Source organism: Catharus ustulatus, chromosome 2 (genome assembly GCF_009819885.2).
Source record: "Catharus ustulatus isolate bCatUst1 chromosome 2, bCatUst1.pri.v2, whole genome shotgun sequence".
In the NCBI taxonomy this organism is placed as follows: Eukaryota; Metazoa; Chordata; class Aves; order Passeriformes; family Turdidae; genus Catharus; species Catharus ustulatus.
Window position 1 is genome coordinate 43,426,904 of NC_046222.1, and position 20,242 is coordinate 43,447,145.

General features: G+C 38.2%; 1 protein-coding gene and 1 pseudogene across 1 annotated transcript; both read right to left on the minus strand.

Moving 5' to 3' along the window:
• Window positions 1-673: 673 nt before the first annotated feature.
• On the minus strand, window positions 674-5,931 carry LOC116992514 (interstitial collagenase-like). Its single transcript, XM_033052220.2, has 9 exons — window positions 5,765-5,931; window positions 5,326-5,474; window positions 5,110-5,235; window positions 4,339-4,500; window positions 3,861-3,978; window positions 3,143-3,276; window positions 2,009-2,168; window positions 987-1,087; window positions 674-774 (listed from the first exon to the last, which is right to left on the minus strand). The coding sequence occupies exons 1-9, from the start codon at window positions 5,914-5,916 to the stop codon at window positions 674-676; spliced, it is 1,203 nt and encodes a 400-aa protein (XP_032908111.1). The 5' UTR covers window positions 5,917-5,931.
• Window positions 5,932-10,548: 4,617 nt separating this feature from the next.
• Window positions 10,549-19,887, minus strand: LOC116992243 (annotated as a pseudogene).
• Between the last annotated feature and the right edge of the window lie 355 nt (window positions 19,888-20,242).

Sequence of the window (20,242 nt, forward strand, 5' to 3'; positions counted from 1 at the left end):
CCTTGATTAAAGAAGTTTATTTGTTTATTATATGATGTGGCTACCTTTGAGAGCAAGTGACTTGTTTCTTATCTCAGGGGTCCTTTCTAATCTATGTTTATCCATTTCTGGACTTGAAACCAGTTCCTAAAGCCAAACCCATGAGAATATTCCTTCTGCCTGCCCCCCTCCCCTCTGCCCACAGTTGTAAAGACATACACCCTGGAGGGTAGTCCAAGAGTGGAAGTAGGGAAAAGAGGAACAGAAAGAAAACCTGTACACTGCTGGTAATGGGTCCCAGGTAATTAACCATCAGATTTCCACCAGGATTTGTGGGAAGTGGGGTGTTCAGAGATGAGTGTGTCTTCCCTTCTCTGTCTTTTTGAAAACACCTGGCATTTCCTGCCAGAATACATTTCTTAGTGTTTGAAAGATAGAGTTGGCTCTTGAGCATCAGGGCAGAAAAGACATCAAGAACAAAATTATATGAGAAGCATAATTTATTAGGAAACTTGACTGTAACAGGAGAAGTTGTGATAAATTATATAAATTTATTTGGCTTAAAATAAATAATTATTAAGAATATACTGCTGTAGAATGTGAACAGAAATCTGTTCAGACCTGAGAATCATGAAATGCTAAAAAAATGCATCAGATAAAAAACATATAATATGTAGAAGGAAAAACATTGCAATTAACAATTAAACCAGCTGGTGCTCTTCATTTTTCGAACAATCCGTTTAGCATGAGGCTCAAACTGGAACTGAGTTGTTCCATGGAAGAAATACACATAACCTAGAAGGAAAATTTAATCCAATTATATTTCATAGGTGACTTTTTTCAGTGTTTTGGGGAAAAAAAAATCCGCATTATAGACAGTCCATGTATACCTGATATTTTTCATTTCCTATTCATTAAAATTAATAACATATTTTTGAAAAAAAAATATTCTATCTGTAGAAACTCAAATATTCACATAAACACAGGTTAAAGGGAAGTTTACTCACCATCTTTCTGGAAAGCAGCATCAACTCTGCCTATGTTTCCAAAGTCGGAGACTATTTTCCTGGGATATCCATGATCCATGGATTTTTTCTCTTCATCATATCTTAGAAGAAGAAATATTATTACGATTTATGAGGAAGCAGACAGTATTTTGGAAGTCAAAAGCAAATTCTTACATAAAGCTCTAGTGTTACTGAGGAGTATCACTGAGATTAACTTAAGTAGCTCTTTGATTCTTAATATTAAGTTTCTCTTAGAGATTTCTCTGAGATTTGAAACACCTGCCTATGGTAAAGTTTGTCACAGTGTTCCTAGGGACCCTGGAAATACATCTCAGACATTTATTTATGCATTTCTGGACTAACAGAGCCTTGGCCATCCCTTGCATGTAAAATGTATTTCTATTTCAAGGCACTGAATATCCAGTTCAACATAAAAACAAAATATAAAACCAGAGAAGACAGAAGTACAGACTGGAACCATAGTTGAATTAGCGTTAATGAGGGACTTCTTAAACAAAATTGCTCTCTGAAATTTGTCATTAACTTCAATTAGAAATAAAAGCAACTTTAAAATTGGAGAATATTTGTAATTACTCCATAGAGGAATTAAATGACAATTAAATTAATGACAAATTAAATGACTTTGCACTGATGACTCATTTTATCTGAAAATTGAGTTAAAAGTGGACACTGTCACAACATAGCACAAAAAAAGTAGCACTGTTGTGGAGCAAAAGTGAGTAATCTACTAGAAACTGAGTCTTTTTTATTGGGTAGCTTTTCATTGAGGTGGAAGTGGTTATAATCCTGCTACAGGAATCTAATGTTTGGGAAAAATAAATCCTGATTAAAAAAACTATGTTTTCTAGCAAATGCCTAATTTTTTTTGAACTCCAAAGAAACACATTTAAATTTCTGGAATATGCCTGGTGTAAACATCAATCCTCTCAAACTATATAGTAATATATCAGTCCCCAGGGAAATGAAAACATGCTTTCTGGTAAATGAGTGTTAAATCTTACCTCCAGTATCTGTCAGCTACAAAGAAGTATGTTTTTCCTGTGGTTTCATCATTGTAAGCTGCATTCACTCTTTTAACGGTCTTTGGGAACCCAAGGTGATAGATTCGTTTGGGATAGCCAGGTAGAATGTCATATCCCCTGACGACCCAGTATTTATCCTCTGAAAAATATGAGCAAGTTTCATTTGGTTTTGCTATTCAGAAAAAGCATTACTTGTATTTTAGATGTCAGGAAGACAATGTGTCTAGATGTTAGTATATTCCTTTCAGTTTTCTACTTTAGAAAATATTTCTAATTCTTACACTGGGACTAAATTCTGAAGGCAGGGGAAACGACTTTTCTTTTTTATGAATAAAACATTAGAATCATGAGATGTGTTGGATAGAACTTTTCTCAGAATTAAAAAAAAATTAATATAAGGTATTTTTCTGGATAACAACTTGGGGAGGGCTGGAGTTTGCTGAGTTAAACCAGTGACGTTGGGTTGGGATAATAAATTAGTTAAATTCCTGTAATATGCTATTTGATTATAGAGCCATATATTATTTTGAAAGCTAGGCAATGTGCATCAAATTAAACTGTTAAGGAAAGAACATGTTTAATCTAAATGCTTTGGTAATTTTAGATGCAATGAACATATTTATGTATGGTAATAGTTCAGATACTATGGTATGTGCATAATGAATTTATTTGTGACCTTGAAAAGTAAGGACTGATTGTTAGTTTAGTGAACAATTTTCCTCACAAAGTACAATTTTCCACTGACTTACTTTTACGTTTTTTTCAAAACATAACAAATACTAATAAATTTATCAGTAACTGTAGCATAAGAATGCCTGTATTTGTCAATTGAATTCTGTAAAAATCCTTCTTTGGGTAAAAGTAAAGTGCTGTTACCTAAAGAGAACTAGACCTGAAGAAGGGCAGTTGTTTTCATAACTTACTTTTTCAGAGCATTAACTATAACAGTTGTAACAGATGATGCCCCTTGGAGATCCATTATAGCAATATGATCTTCTGATATTTATTTTCAGAATTGTATTATCTGTTTTACTTCCTTAAAAATACTTTGATTTCTGTAACCGCCTAATTTGTAACAGGTCAGAAAAAGTGGAGACCTTCTCATTGAATTACCTTTAAAAAATGTGATTTCATCTCTCTCAATGTTTTCATAAGCAGCTTGAATTCCTGATGGTAATCTTGGCCAGAACAGTGAAATAAAATTGAGCTCTGCCTCTGTCCTTGCAGGATGCTTGCGCAGCATATACCTGTTTTAAAAAAAATTTAAGTAATAAAATAATTCCACTCCTATCAAAAATTAAAAATAATTATTATAGTTCCTGGAGTACAACAGAGGGGAGATATGAATACCCTCATCCACTGAGTGTGAAAGAAATCTAGAGCAGAGACCTTCGTAATTTTAGCACCTCAATTATGTGTTAAAAATTAAGAGAATTTAATATAAGACCTTCTACTTCTCTAAGGCAAAAAGGCTCAGACATCTTTCTCCCTGGCAGTGCTTGCACTTCTGTCCCTGCTCCTGTACTAAGGATGAGTGTGGGACCCATGGCCACATTGCTAACAGATACATGAGTGCTCTTGCTTTACTGTTTATTTGAATCAATTTCAGAAGTAAGTGTATCGCAGCAGTGGACACAGTGATAGCAGAGTTGGAAAAAAAACCAGAAGTTCCTGTCTCCTTCCCTGCTCTCATCAAATAGGGCTCTTTGGATTCATGATCTGAGGATGATCTTCTCTTTGTATTACACTCCAAAAGGACAGTTTTCCCTCATTGACTTTTTAAAATTAGTGAATATGTCAAAGAAATAATATATATGTTTATTCTTGTTACCTGCCCTTGAAGAAGAATATTTCTCCACGTAGGGTAGTGATAGAATCAAATGTCAAATTTGGGTCACAAGCTTCTGGAGTTATAGGTCCTGTTGGCTGCATAGGAGCATTGGACTGTCCTGTCGGATGAATATTTATCATTTAGTGTGGAGAAATAGAAGGAGAGTTTTCAGAAGGTCTCTGAGGACCCAGAAAATACGTTTTATATAGAATGAAAAAAGGTATAACTTTAAAGTAAGAGCCTGTCATTAAAAGCATAATTCTAGTGTTGATGAAAGCAGTTGTGTTCATCTTTTCAAAATGAGATTTTTGTGGAACTGAACTTCAGCTGAAGTTAGCTTCCAGGAATTTCCTCTCTTTTGTTATCCATTTTTCAGAAACTGATAAACTTCTCGTTTTGGTGGAATATTAAATACCTTCATTTTACCATTTACCAGCCCCCCCAAGCAGAAATATTAAATAAATGTATGATCTCTTACCATAGATGGACTGAATTCCATTAATGTCGTCCTGAGGAAGAAGGAATTCATCGGGGTCGATGTAGGAGTAAGTTGGATACATCAGTGCTCCAGGATCGTTTGAATGAGACAGACCCAGTGAGTGGCCAAGCTCATGGGCAAGAACAATGAACAAATTGTAGCCTGTAGGATGAATTCCACATGAAACAGCATAAAAATCTGTTCCCATATTTGGCACAATTGACTAAATGGGAAACTAATATACACTAGAGGTACAAGTTGTTTCCCCTGCTATCGCATAAACTGCTCACACAAAGGATCATGTCCGTGATGAGGAATTGTTGGTAGCAATCCAACAGAAAAAAGAACTATAAAACAAACAATGAGATTACAGTTTCGGTGATACTTGGAACACCCTAGTTAGCACTAAACTTTGAAGTGCTAGGTTAAGAAAAAGAAAGAATTTGCCTTCAGAAGTCTACCAACAGATTTCCCTGTATCCAAGTTCTAGTTTTCTTCTGAACAAAAAAGTGTTTTAAAGTGCTGACCTTAAAATCATTACAAACCCTTATGATGTAAATATTTATGACATTATAAATACCACTATGGTCTAAAAAAAAATCTATTTTCTGCAAGTTCATGCCTTAAAACTGGCAGTAAAAAACAACAACAAATAAAGTGCAAGTGATTATAAATTAAAAGGTCTGTCATCAGGCTCATGAAATAGTATGCATCACATGGGGCAAAACTGTATGAGGTTAAAACTATATAGATTCAGCTACAAAAGCTTACCTCTCCCATCTTTCGTCCAAGCTTCCTCCTCATCCATATGCACATCTCCACCAATACCTTCACCAGGCTGGAATGCATGAGCCAGCTGTCCATTGGGGCCATCAAAAGGAGAATTGTCCCGGTGGTCTAAAATGAAGAGGTAAAACATTAGTTAAAATCCTAAATTACTTCTATAATTTCAGATGGGTATTTGATATCCCATGTTATCGTCGTTACCTCTATAAGCAAAGGAGATCATTATATCTGCTTCTTTGTCCTCAAGCTTTTGGAAAGTCAATGGTGTCACACTGCTCCAGACGTTGAGAGCTCTTCTGACTGCTTCATCTACATCAGCTCGTCTCATCTTTGGGGTGTAATTCAAAATCCTTCAAAGAAAACACAACACATAATATATTGCTTAGAAAATAGTTGAAATTTCAGCATTTTAGCTGAAATGTAATTACTTGTGAAAAAATCAAAAATCTTAGACCTATCTTTCATGAATGCAAATTAATAAAGGTTTTGTTTTAGATACTGACTTCTAAAATATGTCTTCTTCCAGAAATCACTAAATCACTCCATATGTCCACATATGGCATAATATAATTCCTTCAGACCCTCTACCCCAAAGTTGGCTTAGATTTATACCTTTTTGAACCAGATTTGCAAAGATTACCTGTATGTCAGATTATTTCTTTTCCATTTGGGATTCCCTGGTGTGGCCATATATTTCTGTACATCAGTTACACCACATCTGGGTTTTTTCATCATCTCCAATGTTTCAAAATCAGGTTTTCCAGTCACTTGTAGTCCAAAGAACGACTGCATTTCCTTGAGCTTTGCAGTAAGGGGATTTTCACCACTTCTTATATGGGGATGGTGATCCTTTTGAAGGTCATAGAAACTCTGTAGATAACTCTGAATCAGAAGTAAAAAGAAAAAAAAAAAAAAAAGAGCATTGTGACTTATCAGTACTGTCTTTTTCTAAGTAATCTTGAACTATTCCCATATTGACATGCTCTGTGTTTACCAGGACCAAAACCTACCTATTTTCTTCAGTACAGTTTTCCTATAGTTTTCTGAATTTGTTGTTTGTTGTCACTGATTAAATATGTCAAGAAATGTATTGAAAATCTAATATCTACTATCAATAATTAATTCTACATTATTTACTGTGTTCAGTTACTCTAACAATGAAGCTTACTAGGAAGCTTAGAACTGGTCTCATCCAAGGAAATTGAGGCTGGCAGTGAGACTCCACACAGCCAGGACCCCCACCAAACCAGGTGACTACTGCTGGAGAGTCAGACTTGGTGAATCATGTCTTTTTTTTTAGCTACAGAATAAGATACTAGAAACTCAGGCCTTCCTACTGAATTTCAAGAATTTTGTCTACAACGAATTATGTTTTGTCTATGTGAGTTGCCTTTTTCTAAAATATTCTACAAAAGATCTCTTCACCCAAAGCAAGGAAAAACATGCATGCTTCAAGCAAGTTTCCTTCCTTATAGTATTAAGACCAGTCATATCACAAGTTTCAAAGCACAAATTGCTGCTGAGTTAGACTCTTGCTGCTAGAACTCGTGCCCCAGTAGTTTTGTTATTACTTTACTGACACCAACAAAAGTGAAGTGCATAATATTCAGACGACTTCTGGGTAAATAAATTATGCATAATTTTCACACATTTTCCAGGTTGATAGGAAAAGCTTTCTCTTAAAACCTTTGCAAAATGGCACATCTGTAGTTTCCACTCATATTCTGTGAATTGCGATTATAGCTATCTCTCAGAATGCCTTGTTTTGCTTAGGTATGAACTGAAAAAAATACTTACCTCTACAAACTGTAGGGTTTTTTCTTCATCTTCTGCTTCTGGAGCCACAGGAAATGCAGAGGAGATGGCCACATATAGTGACAGGAGAATTGCAAAGGTCTTCATCCTCATCTAGGGTTGTCTGCCTCAGTTTCACTCCTGAGCTACTGAACACACTTCTCAGCTGTGTTTATATAGCTGATAGTAAATCAGTGACAACCTGACTCATGCTGTATAATATCCTCTGATTAGTAAAAATGATGCATAGCAGTTTCATCACCAGTTAGTGATGTAAGGTGTTTAACTAATATTACTATCCTTATTTTGCCCAAGTCTTCTGGTTTGGGCAATTTTATAGCACACTTAACAAATAAGGAAATGTTTTTCAGGTAAAATGTGGAGCTACATTTCATATGTTTTTTTTTTAAATTATGAATTTAGGCTATTTATGGCACAAGGTTTTGACAAACTAGAGAAATAATGAGAAATAACATTTAAGAGCTACATAATATATTGGTTGATAATCAAATTATGCTACATATGATTTAATCTTAAGCAGACTACATAATATTATACAGCAATATGCAATAGCAAGATACAAATGACAGTACGAAGAATCAATCTTACTTAGGAATAACCAGCAGCATAACTCCAGGAGGACTGTCATCAAACAGTTATCTAACAACTCTATCTAAAACAATCTTATGATGTTAGCAGAAGTGATTGCTAAAATGATTCAACGTTTTTTTTACAGATATTAAAAATCTTGGTCATGCTACTAGAATGCATAATCCTGTGCTGTGGCTTTCACAGAGTTTCTTCTACCTTGCAGATTTCTGTGCAGGGTCTATGGCCATATTTTAATGTGATGAAGAGGGTACTGAGTTGGGCAGAGGGTCAGAGAGGACTCCTGTTTTTTTTCTATGACACTTAAAATAAATTACTTTCCAAGGCAGACAGTGGAAGAACTAGAAAATCCTGGACTCCAGCACTAGCTGTGGAAACTCTGTGCATTTGAGGAGTTAAAAACTTCAGGCAGTATTAGGAAGAGGAAACTGAAGCAGTGGTAACCCACAGCCTTGGGAATTTCCATGGTGATGGGCTACAAAGTCATGCCTCATTTCACCATGTACACTGACTTCCCACTGCGTGTCTGTCGGCACAGTTCTCTTGAACCCACACTTGGAGGAAGGACAGGTTTCAGTCGTCTGCTTTTTCCCATGGTGTGGCAGCTAGCCCGACACCACCTTCTCCTTCTCAAGCATTTTGCTTCAGACAAAGGCTCAAATCCCAACAGAAGGAGACAGGAATATACCACAATAAAACTGAGACCTCCTCAGATGAGGAAGTCTCATGACAGTTGTCACTGAGTGCCAACTGCTGTCTGCACGATTCCTCATTTTTCTGGCAGGACCATTGTGTTGCACCTGCATTTGACTGGCACAGTCCTGGCCTCTCACTAAACCCCATTTCCAGTTATTTTCCTATGTGAGTGGCTCTCTCCTGTCTGGGGGATCTCAGTGAGATCCTCTGGAGTGGGGCTGGGCTTGTAGGTGGTGCTATGACTGGAAAGATGCCAGGGTGCACACCAGTCCATTGGGTACATATGGAAAAGTGTATGTACCTGTTGGGACACGAGCACAGCCTCGCTGCTGGGCCTGGGGTCAGGGAACTGCAGTAGCCTCCGGTCTATCAGGGTACCAGATCTGGACAACTCCAAACTCTTCCTGTATGGAATTTGTTCGAAATAGTAGAAATTTAGAATCACAGAATAGTTTGGATTGGAAGAAACTTTAATGATTATCTTATTCCAACCCCTTTACCGTAGGTAGGGACACCTTCCACCATATCAGGTTTCTCAAAGCCCCATCCAGCCTGGTCTTGAGCAATTCCAGGGATGGCAAGTGTTCCAGTGCCCCACAACATGTAAAGAAGTAAAGAACCTCTTCCCAAGATTCAATCTAAATCTGTATTTTAATTTGAAACCATTTGCCCCTGTACTATCACTACCTACCTCTGTAAAAATTCCCTAAATGTCTTTATTTAAGTCCCTCCTTAGTACCGGAAGCCCACAATGATGTGTTCTTATGACTTCTTTTCCCAGCGTTCTCAGTCTGTCTTCATAGCAGAGCTGTTCCAGATCTGCTTACGTGGAAGATCTCCATGTAATCAAAGGAGAGAGGGAAACTTTACACTTACCTATCCCAAACAGCTCTTCAGAGGCAGCTCTTGTCTGGACCAAAAGCATCAGTGCCTCACTCACCCTGAATCACACTGCTAGGTCTGGTACCCATCTGCTAAGCCACTGCTAAGAAAGAGGAGGGGGCACAGATGTTAAATCAGTGCTTTCAAGGGTTTTTCCAGTATTCACCCAAGCAGTACAGATTTGTGTCTCCCTGTATTAGCAATGATTCTGCTATTTTTTTTTTTTTAACTTCTTGTGTGAAGAACTGCATCCTTGTTCCTTGTGTTGAGACAAGAGACCTCAAAATGTCCCTTTTCTGGGTACTCTACTGACTGCTCCTCACTCTCTAGGTCTGCACAGGAATGTAAGCACTGACACAGGTCTACCCAGCATTGTTTCCCTTTTCAGAATTAACTGAAAAAGACATTTAGGCTGAGGCATTAAGAGGAGATGTATTTCCCCAGAAGAATTTCCCAGCCTTGAACAATTTTCTGTCTCAGTGATTTTGATTTACTTTGTACCTTACCTATGGCTTGGATTTGAGTCTTGAAGCTATTTCCCTTTTTCCCTAGACATCTCTGGTAACATGTTCTAATGACTTCCACCCACATCCCTGACTGAATAATGGAAAAACGAAAATTCACAATGTGAATCATTGTGGGGTTTCCCTAAATCAAGTCTCTCACTACAGAATTAGTGTGGAAAAGGGAACATTGGTAATTATGTAATGTTAATGTTACAAAAGTGAAAACTCGTACCTCACAATTCTAAGAATTGTTTAGAAATTGTTACAATTCGTCACAATGTTGTTTCAACTGCTTTCTCAATAGCAGGTGGCACTACAAAATAATAAACATTCCCACGGGAAATACTTTTCTTTCAATTTTGTGCTCTTTCATACACCCTTATCTTCTAACGTCTTTCCAGTCTATTTTGAAACAACAAAATAAAACTTTCTGCAAACTCAGAGTATTATCCTGAAACAAGCTATTTTCCTTGGAGGATGTCACTTTTCATGTGAAGTCTAATGTGTGAAAGACGTAAGTCATGTCACTGTGCAGCAATATTCTACTGATGGCCAGATATTTGCTTGAAATTACAGGGTCCATGAGGAGTTTTCTCTTAATGAAGCAAGTACATTTTAATACTGAGATGAAACAGCCAAAGGCAAGCCTCTAAATCAGCTGTCGTGAAGTTTGCACAAGCTCATGGCTTCAAGTCACCCAGTGTTAAACATTTTCTTTATAGAGCTGATGTTGGTACTGCTCCAAGGGAATGATCAGTCACTTGGTTTACAAACCAGGGTGCAGTGCTGGGCAGTGTTAGGAGCACAATTCTGTAGTTCAAACCACTCAAAAGTCCAAAGGCCACTGTGATAAGGCTCAGATGACAGGTGCTGAATCAGTTCTAATCCTCCTGCAGCAATTCAGTATGATCAGTGCCAGATTGGGGCAGCACCTGTGTTACACCTCAGTGACTGGCACAGTCCGGGATATGGCATCATCATCAATGATTTTAGTAGAAAGAGAAGGCAAGGAGTGCCACTTTCCATGCCAAGCACCTGCTTCCTTTTCCAATGAAAACCAAATTACATTCTTATTCTTCGCACTGTTACCTGGGATGAGAACCTGGTCTGTTGTGTCCAAGTCTTGATTCCCTGATAGCAGATAGGCCTTGGGATACCCTGCAGAACCAACATTACCAACTTGAAGCCTTTTGCTTCTAAACTTGGTTGTTAGAACCAACATTATCAACTTGAAGCCCTTTGCCTCTAAACTTGGTTGCTGTCACATAAATTGTGTAGATGCAAAACTTATCCTGAAAGAGGCGGCAAGAGGGAATAAATGTGTCCACACCGATCTACAAACTAAATCTGTGTATTTCCTGGGGTTCTGCACCATTTGGGACATAATGGAACTTCTATAGGTTCACAGTCCCTCAGCTGGGTACATGGCACAAATGCCAAAATATCCCATGAGACACCTGCTGTTTGTGAACTTGCAAAGGCAGTTTTCTTCCTGGCAGCCAGATGGAAATTCAGAGGCTGCCAGGGAATAATCTTTCTTGGTAGTTTTAAAATACTTTCTCAGTAATATCAATGGCACCTAAGACGTGCATCTTTGTAGCTCTGAGTTGTCTTAAACACTTCTGAACCTACAAATCTGCTGTTTCTGCTACCAAAAAAGGGGTTTTTGCCCCCCACAGCATTTCCATTAACCAAACCAAACATCTCACTAGGAACAAGTTCATGCAGGTAATATTTAAATGGACTCATTTTAATCTTATTCTTTTGTGCCAGGACTTATCAGTTACCTTTGTCTGGTTTACTGAGGTGGTAAACTCTTTGCTCTTAATCTGGGTGTTTAAATCACTGCACAATGTCTTTAAGTTCAGGTCAGTACCATAGACCTAACTTGTTTGATCATATAGTTGTGATCCTGCCAAGAACAATATCAAAGGTTATTTGTTCCTTTAGGCAGGATGAGTGTGTGAAACCAAGAAAATCAATAAATAGCAAGAAAAAGAACTTGTAAGCCAAAATGGGGGTTTTTTTTCCCCTTGGTTAGATAGTCTTGGGACTTCCATGGTGGACCTGCTAGATTGCGTCTGATGGTTGTGCTATGGAGTCTTTGAAAAGCAGAAGGCAAATACATACATTCAGATGTAAGCAAAATGTCCTTCAAGACAAGATGGTGAAAACCACAACAAATGAGACCCTTACAGAAGAAAACAGAAATTCATGTGATCTGAATTCTAGAGTCACATAATAAGCCTGCTCCTTATGACAGAAACTTTTGTCTTCACCCAAGTTTCTATGCCAACAGGGTAGAGATTGGCTAGAACATGGAAAATCTGATGTGTTTAGAAGATTGAGAAAACCGTAACTGGAATGCTTGGACTAAGTGTACCACAGACAATGAAAGCACTTAACTCAGAGTCTAGGTCTCAAGCTGCATTTTAGAAGAGCCCAGGATATTGAATACAGGTCAATCACCTTCAATTCAAAAGCCTGACTTCACTCAAATGGTAAAGCTGACTTGTTAGTGATACTAAAGATTTTTAAAATAAGAATTGTGAAGAAAAAATTACACCAGCATCCGACACTACACCAGCTAAACTATATTAAGACAGTACTGAAGTCAGCTGAGCTCTACTTCTACCACAGATCTAAGACTTTATATTCACAATTTGTATGACTATCTGTGTGCACAGAAATAGGTAAATAAAGAACTCCAGCTAATCAGAAATCATCAAAAATTTGGATAAATATGTGACAGTCAGAAAACTACTAAACAATCATGAAAGGTCTAGGACCAGCCAGCTTTGTTCTGAGAGCTCTAATCTCATCTGAAAGACAATATTTCCAAAAAGAAAGTTGGATAGAACAGAGCTGGAAGAGATTTTCCCATTTAAAATACTGTGGTTTCATGCAGTTATCCACAATGGAAGTGATGTACAAGGCACAGGTACCATAGAAGAACATCAGCAGTAGGAACAACAGAAAAAACTGTTCAAACCAGAAACCTCCTGAAGGAATAAAAACGAACCAAACAAAACCCCAACAGCACTAGTGAGCCAAGCTGTTCGTGCATCCTTTTAACTTCCATTGTTTTAGCTGAGACCACAGACTGATTAAGACTTGTAACTTTGAGACCAACCGAAAAACGATACCAGAAACATGAAGGAAATACAGTATTAGAAAACAGAAACAGTTCAAGGAGGCTAATAAGAAAGAAATATACAGCACAGAAATATTTTCTGCTAAATTCAATAGAAACTTTCAAGTTACAAGGCTTGAACCTGTGTCTCTGATCTTGGCAATGTCAGACACTACTACTCATTTCCTTTTCTTGAGGTGCTGTGATTAAGATGAATCATTTTGACTTTAGTTCTGCTTGGACAGAAAAACCTTGTTTGCCACCTCTACAGCAGGTGTGACAGCAGTTTTTCTCTTGCAAGGCTGACAATGCCATTATACATTTTTGACCCTGGTAGAATTCAGATAATGATTCCTCAGTGACTGTGGTGGTCCATTTGAGTAGCTCTGCTACCAGGGGTTTTAAAAATGCATCAGAAAAAAGGTTACATAAAGTGTGTTGACATATCTCATTGTAATCTTGCAGTACAATTTTATGCATAAAGAGAATACAATTGCCTTGTCCCAACATGACTGGAGACAAAGGACACAAACTGAAACACAAGAGATTTCCTCTCAACATCAGGAAACACTTTTTCACTGTGAGAATGACAAAAAGTTGTCTCAGGTTGCCCAGGGAGGTGGTGGAGTCTCTCCTTGGTGCAAAAGCAGTATCCCTAAAAGCCACCTAGAATCTCAGTAGCCCACTTTGGGCAGGCTTGAGCAGATGGGGTTAGACATGATAACCTCCAGAGGCCCAACCAACCTCAGCCATTTGGCAATTCTGTGATTCATGAAGAAGTAGAATCAAATAGAACAACTATTTTTTCTCAGCGTTTTCCTTTTTGGGGTGATGTTATTTAAGGAGGGGGAGACACTGGGTGCTGGGAGAGAATTTTTTACATGCATGAAAGAAAGGATACCTTCTCTAAGACCTTAGATCTTACTAGCTCTCCATGTGAATAATTATGGCCCAAGCGATGTCTTGCTTCAGCATCAGGTAGATTATGTCAGCAGTATTGAACTGGCAGCTGGTTCATGTCTGCCCCTGGGCCCAGAGAGCCGTGAGAATGCCACAGTGACCAGAATTGTGAAGCACTTGGACAAATATGAAAAGGACTGGTGGTCCCACCCCATTGCTCACCTCCCTCTGATGAGAACTTCTGTCCCATGATGAGGAAGTACCTGCAGTGTGGAGACCCTCAGGAGCTGCTCTTAGACACATCGCCCCCCCAGCTGAGCAGCTGGCCTTGCACCTCCTGCATCCCCAGGAACATTCACATCCCTGTAGCTTGCAACCATGCTCCAGCTTCTGGTGTTCATCTCCAGCTTGAAGCTCACCCAAACTTGCACAGAAAGAGCTCATCCACACAAAAGGCATGATTTACTGAGAAGACACAACCAAATGGGCAGGGCATGGCCAAAGAAGCAGCCTGTTTGCACACAACCAACCCTTCTTACACACTTACCCCTCTATTTTCCTTTTCCTCCCCAATCTACCTTGATCCTTTCGTTTCCTTGCCTTTGTTCTTCCCAGTAATCAACGTACAATAAATTTTGAACATTCCCATAGTCCCCTTTGAACATGACAAAATAAATTGTATGAAATGTGCAAATGCTGTTATCCTGGATATTGATCCCTATCCCCCCAGCCCCTAAGGTGAGGTGATGAGGACCTTCTCATAGACACATGACAGGTGTCCTCCAGACAACAGGGACTCCCCAGGGAAAACTGGAGAGGAGCAGAGGTAAGTCAGTGCTGTCTGTCTCTGTATTTATAAACTAAAAACTTCTTTAGCACATTAAGAGTACATTCTTTCCAACACTATTCCAGATTTCATTTCCTTAACATGGAAACCAAAAGTTGGTCTTTAGGAAGCGTGCAACTTTCCTCTTATCAAGATCAAACTCAAATTGCTTTCTTCCACTGAAGAAATAAAGGAAGTCTAGAAAAAAAAAGCAAAACAAAAAAAGCAAATAAATTCCAAACTCAGCTTAATTATGATACTGATATAAAGATAAGTGCACTTTAATAACATCCTCAAAGTGCTCAAAGTAACCTTTGGATACAATTATGCTGCCAGCAGCATCTACTCCCAGGTGTAACCTCTGCAAAACATGGGCCAGCAGCATGGAGACTCCACAAAGTAAACCAACCATGCTGCATTGTGTACTAGATATAGATATAGATATAGATATATAGATAAATATGTGGTTGAAAAATTACTCTAGGGTGATTTCTGTATATACAATCATTTGGGCATTGTGGTAGAAGGAAAGAGAAGTTTGTTCTTCATCTAAAATAATTCAGGTTATTTACTGCTTCCATTACAGGAGCACCTCTCTAGGCTGTTAGAAATCTATGACAAACTTGAGCAGTAGGGGTGGGATTGAAAAGAAAAAAATAATAAACATGCACAACAGGTAATTCTTTGCAGTACATGGTATTTATCAGCAACTTCATGAAACTATCTGTTAGTAACTGGAAAATGGGTGACATTCTCCTTCTTTCTCCACAGAAACATATTTGATATGTGAATAGTGAACTTCTGCCTGGTTTCCTGAGATGGCTTGTGGAAATGGACAATGACTTTTTTACCAAGACAGCTACATGAAAACAAAGAAATAAACTAATAAAATGTTGAATGAGCTAAAAAGAAAACTAAAGGCACTGTTCCACCTCCTTTCAAATATTTTTCTACAGCCCATTGTGGCACCAAAACCGAACGCCAAAAGTGTCTGACTAATGCATCCTAAACCACGACAGGATATTGATCATGTGAATACATTTGCTTCTGTTTAGAAAAGTAGTACAATTCCATTATGAAAAGTAGCATCAATTTTGGCAACATCCTTTGAAAAGCCCAGGGTGTAAGGTTTTTGGGGGCATCCAGGAAGTTTGGTATCTCCTCTCACAACCCAGAATTCCCTATTAAGAAAAGTTGGTAACAACATGTTGTTCTTCTGGGAATGACACAATCTTTTTCATGAAAGCTGATGATTGCTTGAAAATAATTATTAAACTTGAAAATAACTGAAAATAATTATAGAGTCCAAAAAAATGCAATAGTTCTCCACATTACTTTCTTTGAAAACTGAAATTTCAGTCTTTCTTCATACTCTTGCTAGTATAATTCTTAAGTTCAATAGAAAATTTCCCAGAAGAAAAGTAATGAAATTTATTTTGGCAGGGAAATTTTCAATGTGGGTATTAAAAAGTAAGATAGATGTTCTTTAACTTGGATAATAATTTTATTATTTCTGTGATTGAAACACACCAATTTATTGGACTAAATTCAAGATTGTGGAACCCTACAGAAAGAGCTTAAGTGGTTTTGAAGCCAGATGCAAACTCTTTAGGCTACTTAGGAAGACAACTGGGAAAATAAAAAGACAACATTTTACCTTTAAAAATGAACATTTAATCTTTTTCAGGAATTTCATATGCAGCATCAACACCAGGTGGCAGCCATGGCCAGAATGAAGACACCGAGTCAAATTCAGCTGTTCTGATTGCTGCATGTTTGTGCCAAAAATGCCTTGTGTAAATATAGAACAGGTTTTAAATAAAATTGTTTTTTCACACACACTAATGCATGATATGACATCATGGCAACGAGGACAGTGTTTATCTGACTAAACCCAGCTTTGTACTCAAGTTAGTCACACTGCATTCCCTGCAAACTTAATGCAAAGAGTTATTTCCGTGCTGGGATTCTCTCTTCTTTATGCCAACATCTAAATAGGTCAGATTACAGTAATTTCACGACTATAAGGCACACCGGATTATAAAGTGCACTTCCAGGTGTCAGCAAATTTTCGAACTTTGTCCACATATAAGGCGCAGCGGACTATATGGCGCACTTCCGGGTTCGGACCAACATTTTAGTCAAAAGGGTGCGCTTTATACTCGTGAAATTACTGGAACTGTTTTGTCAAAACATTTATTTTCCCTTATGCAGAAGTGGAGTTTAGAAGGACGTGTTTCACACGGTCAATATGCGGTAAGACTTTGGTAACAAAAGCCCAATTCTTCCTTCCTTTGATTAGTATACTAAATTCTCACCACAGGGGCTCATCAAGCAGGTATTTTGTCAGGGCTGGTAAGCCTTCAGCTCTCTCAAAGCAAGGACAGTAAAAAGGGTGTGAAGTGTCCTAGAGCAGGTGGTGTGTTTTGCCGAAGCTGAACTCTCCCAGATGCTGAACACTTGGGACTTGCTTACAGCCTAAAGTGACAACAGCACATATTTGCAGAGGAGCCATTTTCCTCACCCTATTCACAGCATTCTCTGTTTCAAAGGTCATCTTCCTCCTTGTACTTAACTCTCTTTATTTCTTCACCACCCTCTTTGTTTTTGTTTTCCGTCACTTCTCCTGATTTCCTGTCTTGTCTGTGGCTGATATTCTAATTAAACTTATTTTTCTGTGCTGTGTGGCATAGTTTAAAAAATGACACTCAGGTATTTTATTTTCAGCAGTTGATTTACTTGTCTTTAAAGAACATTACTTCTCCACAGAAAGTAGTGACAGCATCAAACGTTAAATTGGAGCTGCAGCTGTTTGGCAGTGCAGGATCTTTTGACTCAGCTGGGTCTTTTATCTCGGTAGATTCCTTTTGATCACTGTTTGTGCTAGGAGATGATCCTAAAAGAAGCAGTTTATGGAAGAAATTATAGTGTGAACTCATTGAGGTATATCCAGTACACAAAAATGTCACTGAAAGGTGTCTGAAGTCTTTGAAATTACAAGCAGTTGATGAAAAATTCTGAATTACCATAGAGATACTGTATGCAAGTGATATCATCCTGAAGAAGAAGGAGTACTGAAGAGTCGAATTTCCTGTAAACTGGATACATCAGAGCATTGAGGCCTTTGGAATGGGAAAGTTCCAGTGAATGGACAAACTCATGACCAGCAACATAAAACAGGTTCGTGCCTGAAATCATCAAACGGAACACATAATAGAAGAGTTGTGTCTTTTTATTTTTCCTGAATAACATGAAGGGCGTAAGGTAGGCCAGAAGCTTTCAGAACTGCTTGCCCAAGCAAATGAATTTCTTGTGGGAAATTCAGTTGGAGATGAAATTTTGGTCAGAAGTAAAAATAATGAAATCATTATAGCAGAGTACAAGGAAATAGTCTGTAGATGCTGCAGAATTCAGTGTGGAATTCAGCCAGTGCAAGTGAGGTAACTGTGCAGGAAGAGGTTTGAGGAATGGGAAGAAGTGGGGCTCCCTTGCAAATAAAGCTCCCCCCAGTGCATGGCAGAAGCTGAGTTGGGCCCTTAACTTCTTAAACCAGAGGCTCAGAGGCTGTTTATAGCTATGCAAAGCATATATTCCTTCAAATCAGTGGCAATTTAAACACTTCTTAAGGAAGAGCGGAGACAGACACTGCACCCTTGATTCCATGGGCAACTTGCTTCAGGAAAGGCTTGGAGAACTTAATTACCTACCCTCTGTGGTTTTGGTCCATCCTTTGTCTTCATCGAAGTGAGCATCTCCACCAAAATCCTTGCCAGGTGCATAGGCACGGGCAAGGGAGCCTCCTGGGCCATCAAAGGGGGTGAAGTCATTGTGACCTGGGCAGCAACCCCAAACACAGCTGACTGGGTGTTCATGCACACATTGAGCAGCACACAGCAGGTATAGCACATGACACATATACATCCAGTGAACTTCCAGCAGCTCCCTACATTTTCTTCCTCTTTCTCTCCATCTGCCTCTATGCCCCCCAGAAAGTCTGTCCAGAATTATAACCACAGCACCTAGATCAAGAACTCTATCTTTCTGCCTGCTTGTTCAACTGGACATTGATCTCCATAAGGGAGAAATCATTCCAGCTCAGCTGCTCCATAGAGGCAGTAGTTGGCAATAATTCATAATGGTTACATAGAGATTTACCTCGACTGCAAAGGAGATCATTATGTCTGCATCACCTCTGTCCTTGGTGAATCTCAGAGGGGTCACACTGCTCCAAACACTGAATGCTTTCTTGATTGCTACATTGACATCTGCTGGATGGAGGTCTGGTGTGCAGTTTACTATGCTTTAAAATATTGGAGAGAACAACTTGTGTTGTTACTACTCACCCTGTTCTTCACACTATCTTGACATGAAGAATTCCATTGTGATTACCTGCATGTCAGGACTTGTCGCTCTCCTGAAAAGATGGAGAACCCAGCTACGTCAGGGAATCCACAGTGGTGTTTCTGTACCAAGTCCGAAGTTCCAGAATCCAGTTTCCCTGTCACCTCCAGCCCAAAGAATTCCTGCATTTCTTTTAGTTTTTGGGTCATTGTATTATTACTTTTCCAAACAAAAGGTTCCCCATCTTTCTTAAAGTCATAGTATTTTTTCCAGGGACTTCTAATGAAAAAAACAAAACAACCAAACCCAAAACTTAGAACAATCAAGGATGTTTGCTTTTGAAGCTTATAAAATATTAAACTAACATGAACCAGCCACATGCTTTTGCTACATTTCTTTATGTTCTATGGCAGCATGGATAATAGTTTGTTAAAACCTGTATGAGTATTTTTCTCTTAATGGTAGTTTTTTACTTTATATTGTCATTATAAATATTTTGTAGTTATCAAAATACATGTAAAATTAGTATTTTTTTAATAGATTATTTTCTTATAATGTGCCCTTCACTTACCCTGCCCTCCAAGGTGACCTAAAGTCCTTTAGAGGAAGTAATTTGAAATACATAACTGAATATAAAATTTCAGTAGTGGTATCCTGTTTCCCCACATTTTAGACACTAATATTTCAGAAAAATATACTATACTTACTTCATGTGGAGTTATGTTTCACAGTATCACAAGTCACATAAATAACCATGTTTCCACCTGAACTACAAACCAACCGTAGATGACTAAGGAGTTTAATTATTTGTAGAAGTAACACAGAGTGAATTCATAATTTGATTTAATTGGTCTCTTAAAAAAAAGTAAAATAAGATGATGCTAAAGTAACCTTTGTCATCACACCTCCATTTTGAGAAATATTCAATCAGTTATTTATTCTACTTGCTCTTTGGTTGCTATACTAGTGTAACTATGCTAGTTACACAGACTGCTGTGGATGCTCAACAGCAGTTGAACATCTCCCCAGAGCTCTACCTTCCTCACCTGGATAAGCTGCATGTCTTCTTCCCTTGTCTGCCTTGTGTTTGCAGGAAAAGCATAAGAAAGTGCGGCACATAATAATAAGAGAAATGGGAGATTTCCCATTCTCATTTACACTAGCCTTTACAGAAGTCTTTTTTGTAGTCTGTCACACACCTGTTTCACCTTTATATAGTATTCTTTTGCTTTACAAAGCTTTCCAATCCCTGACTCATTGATTCTCACAATGTCTAGTTAGCAACAGAACATACAAAACAACAGTTTTACCATAAAACAGATCAGTGCTGTCTTTCATCCGGTTCCACCCTTGTGCAGTTTTGCAACATGGAAATATGGTTAATGAGAAGATAATAGACTTGTAGTTCTTTTTAATGAGTTTATTAATCTT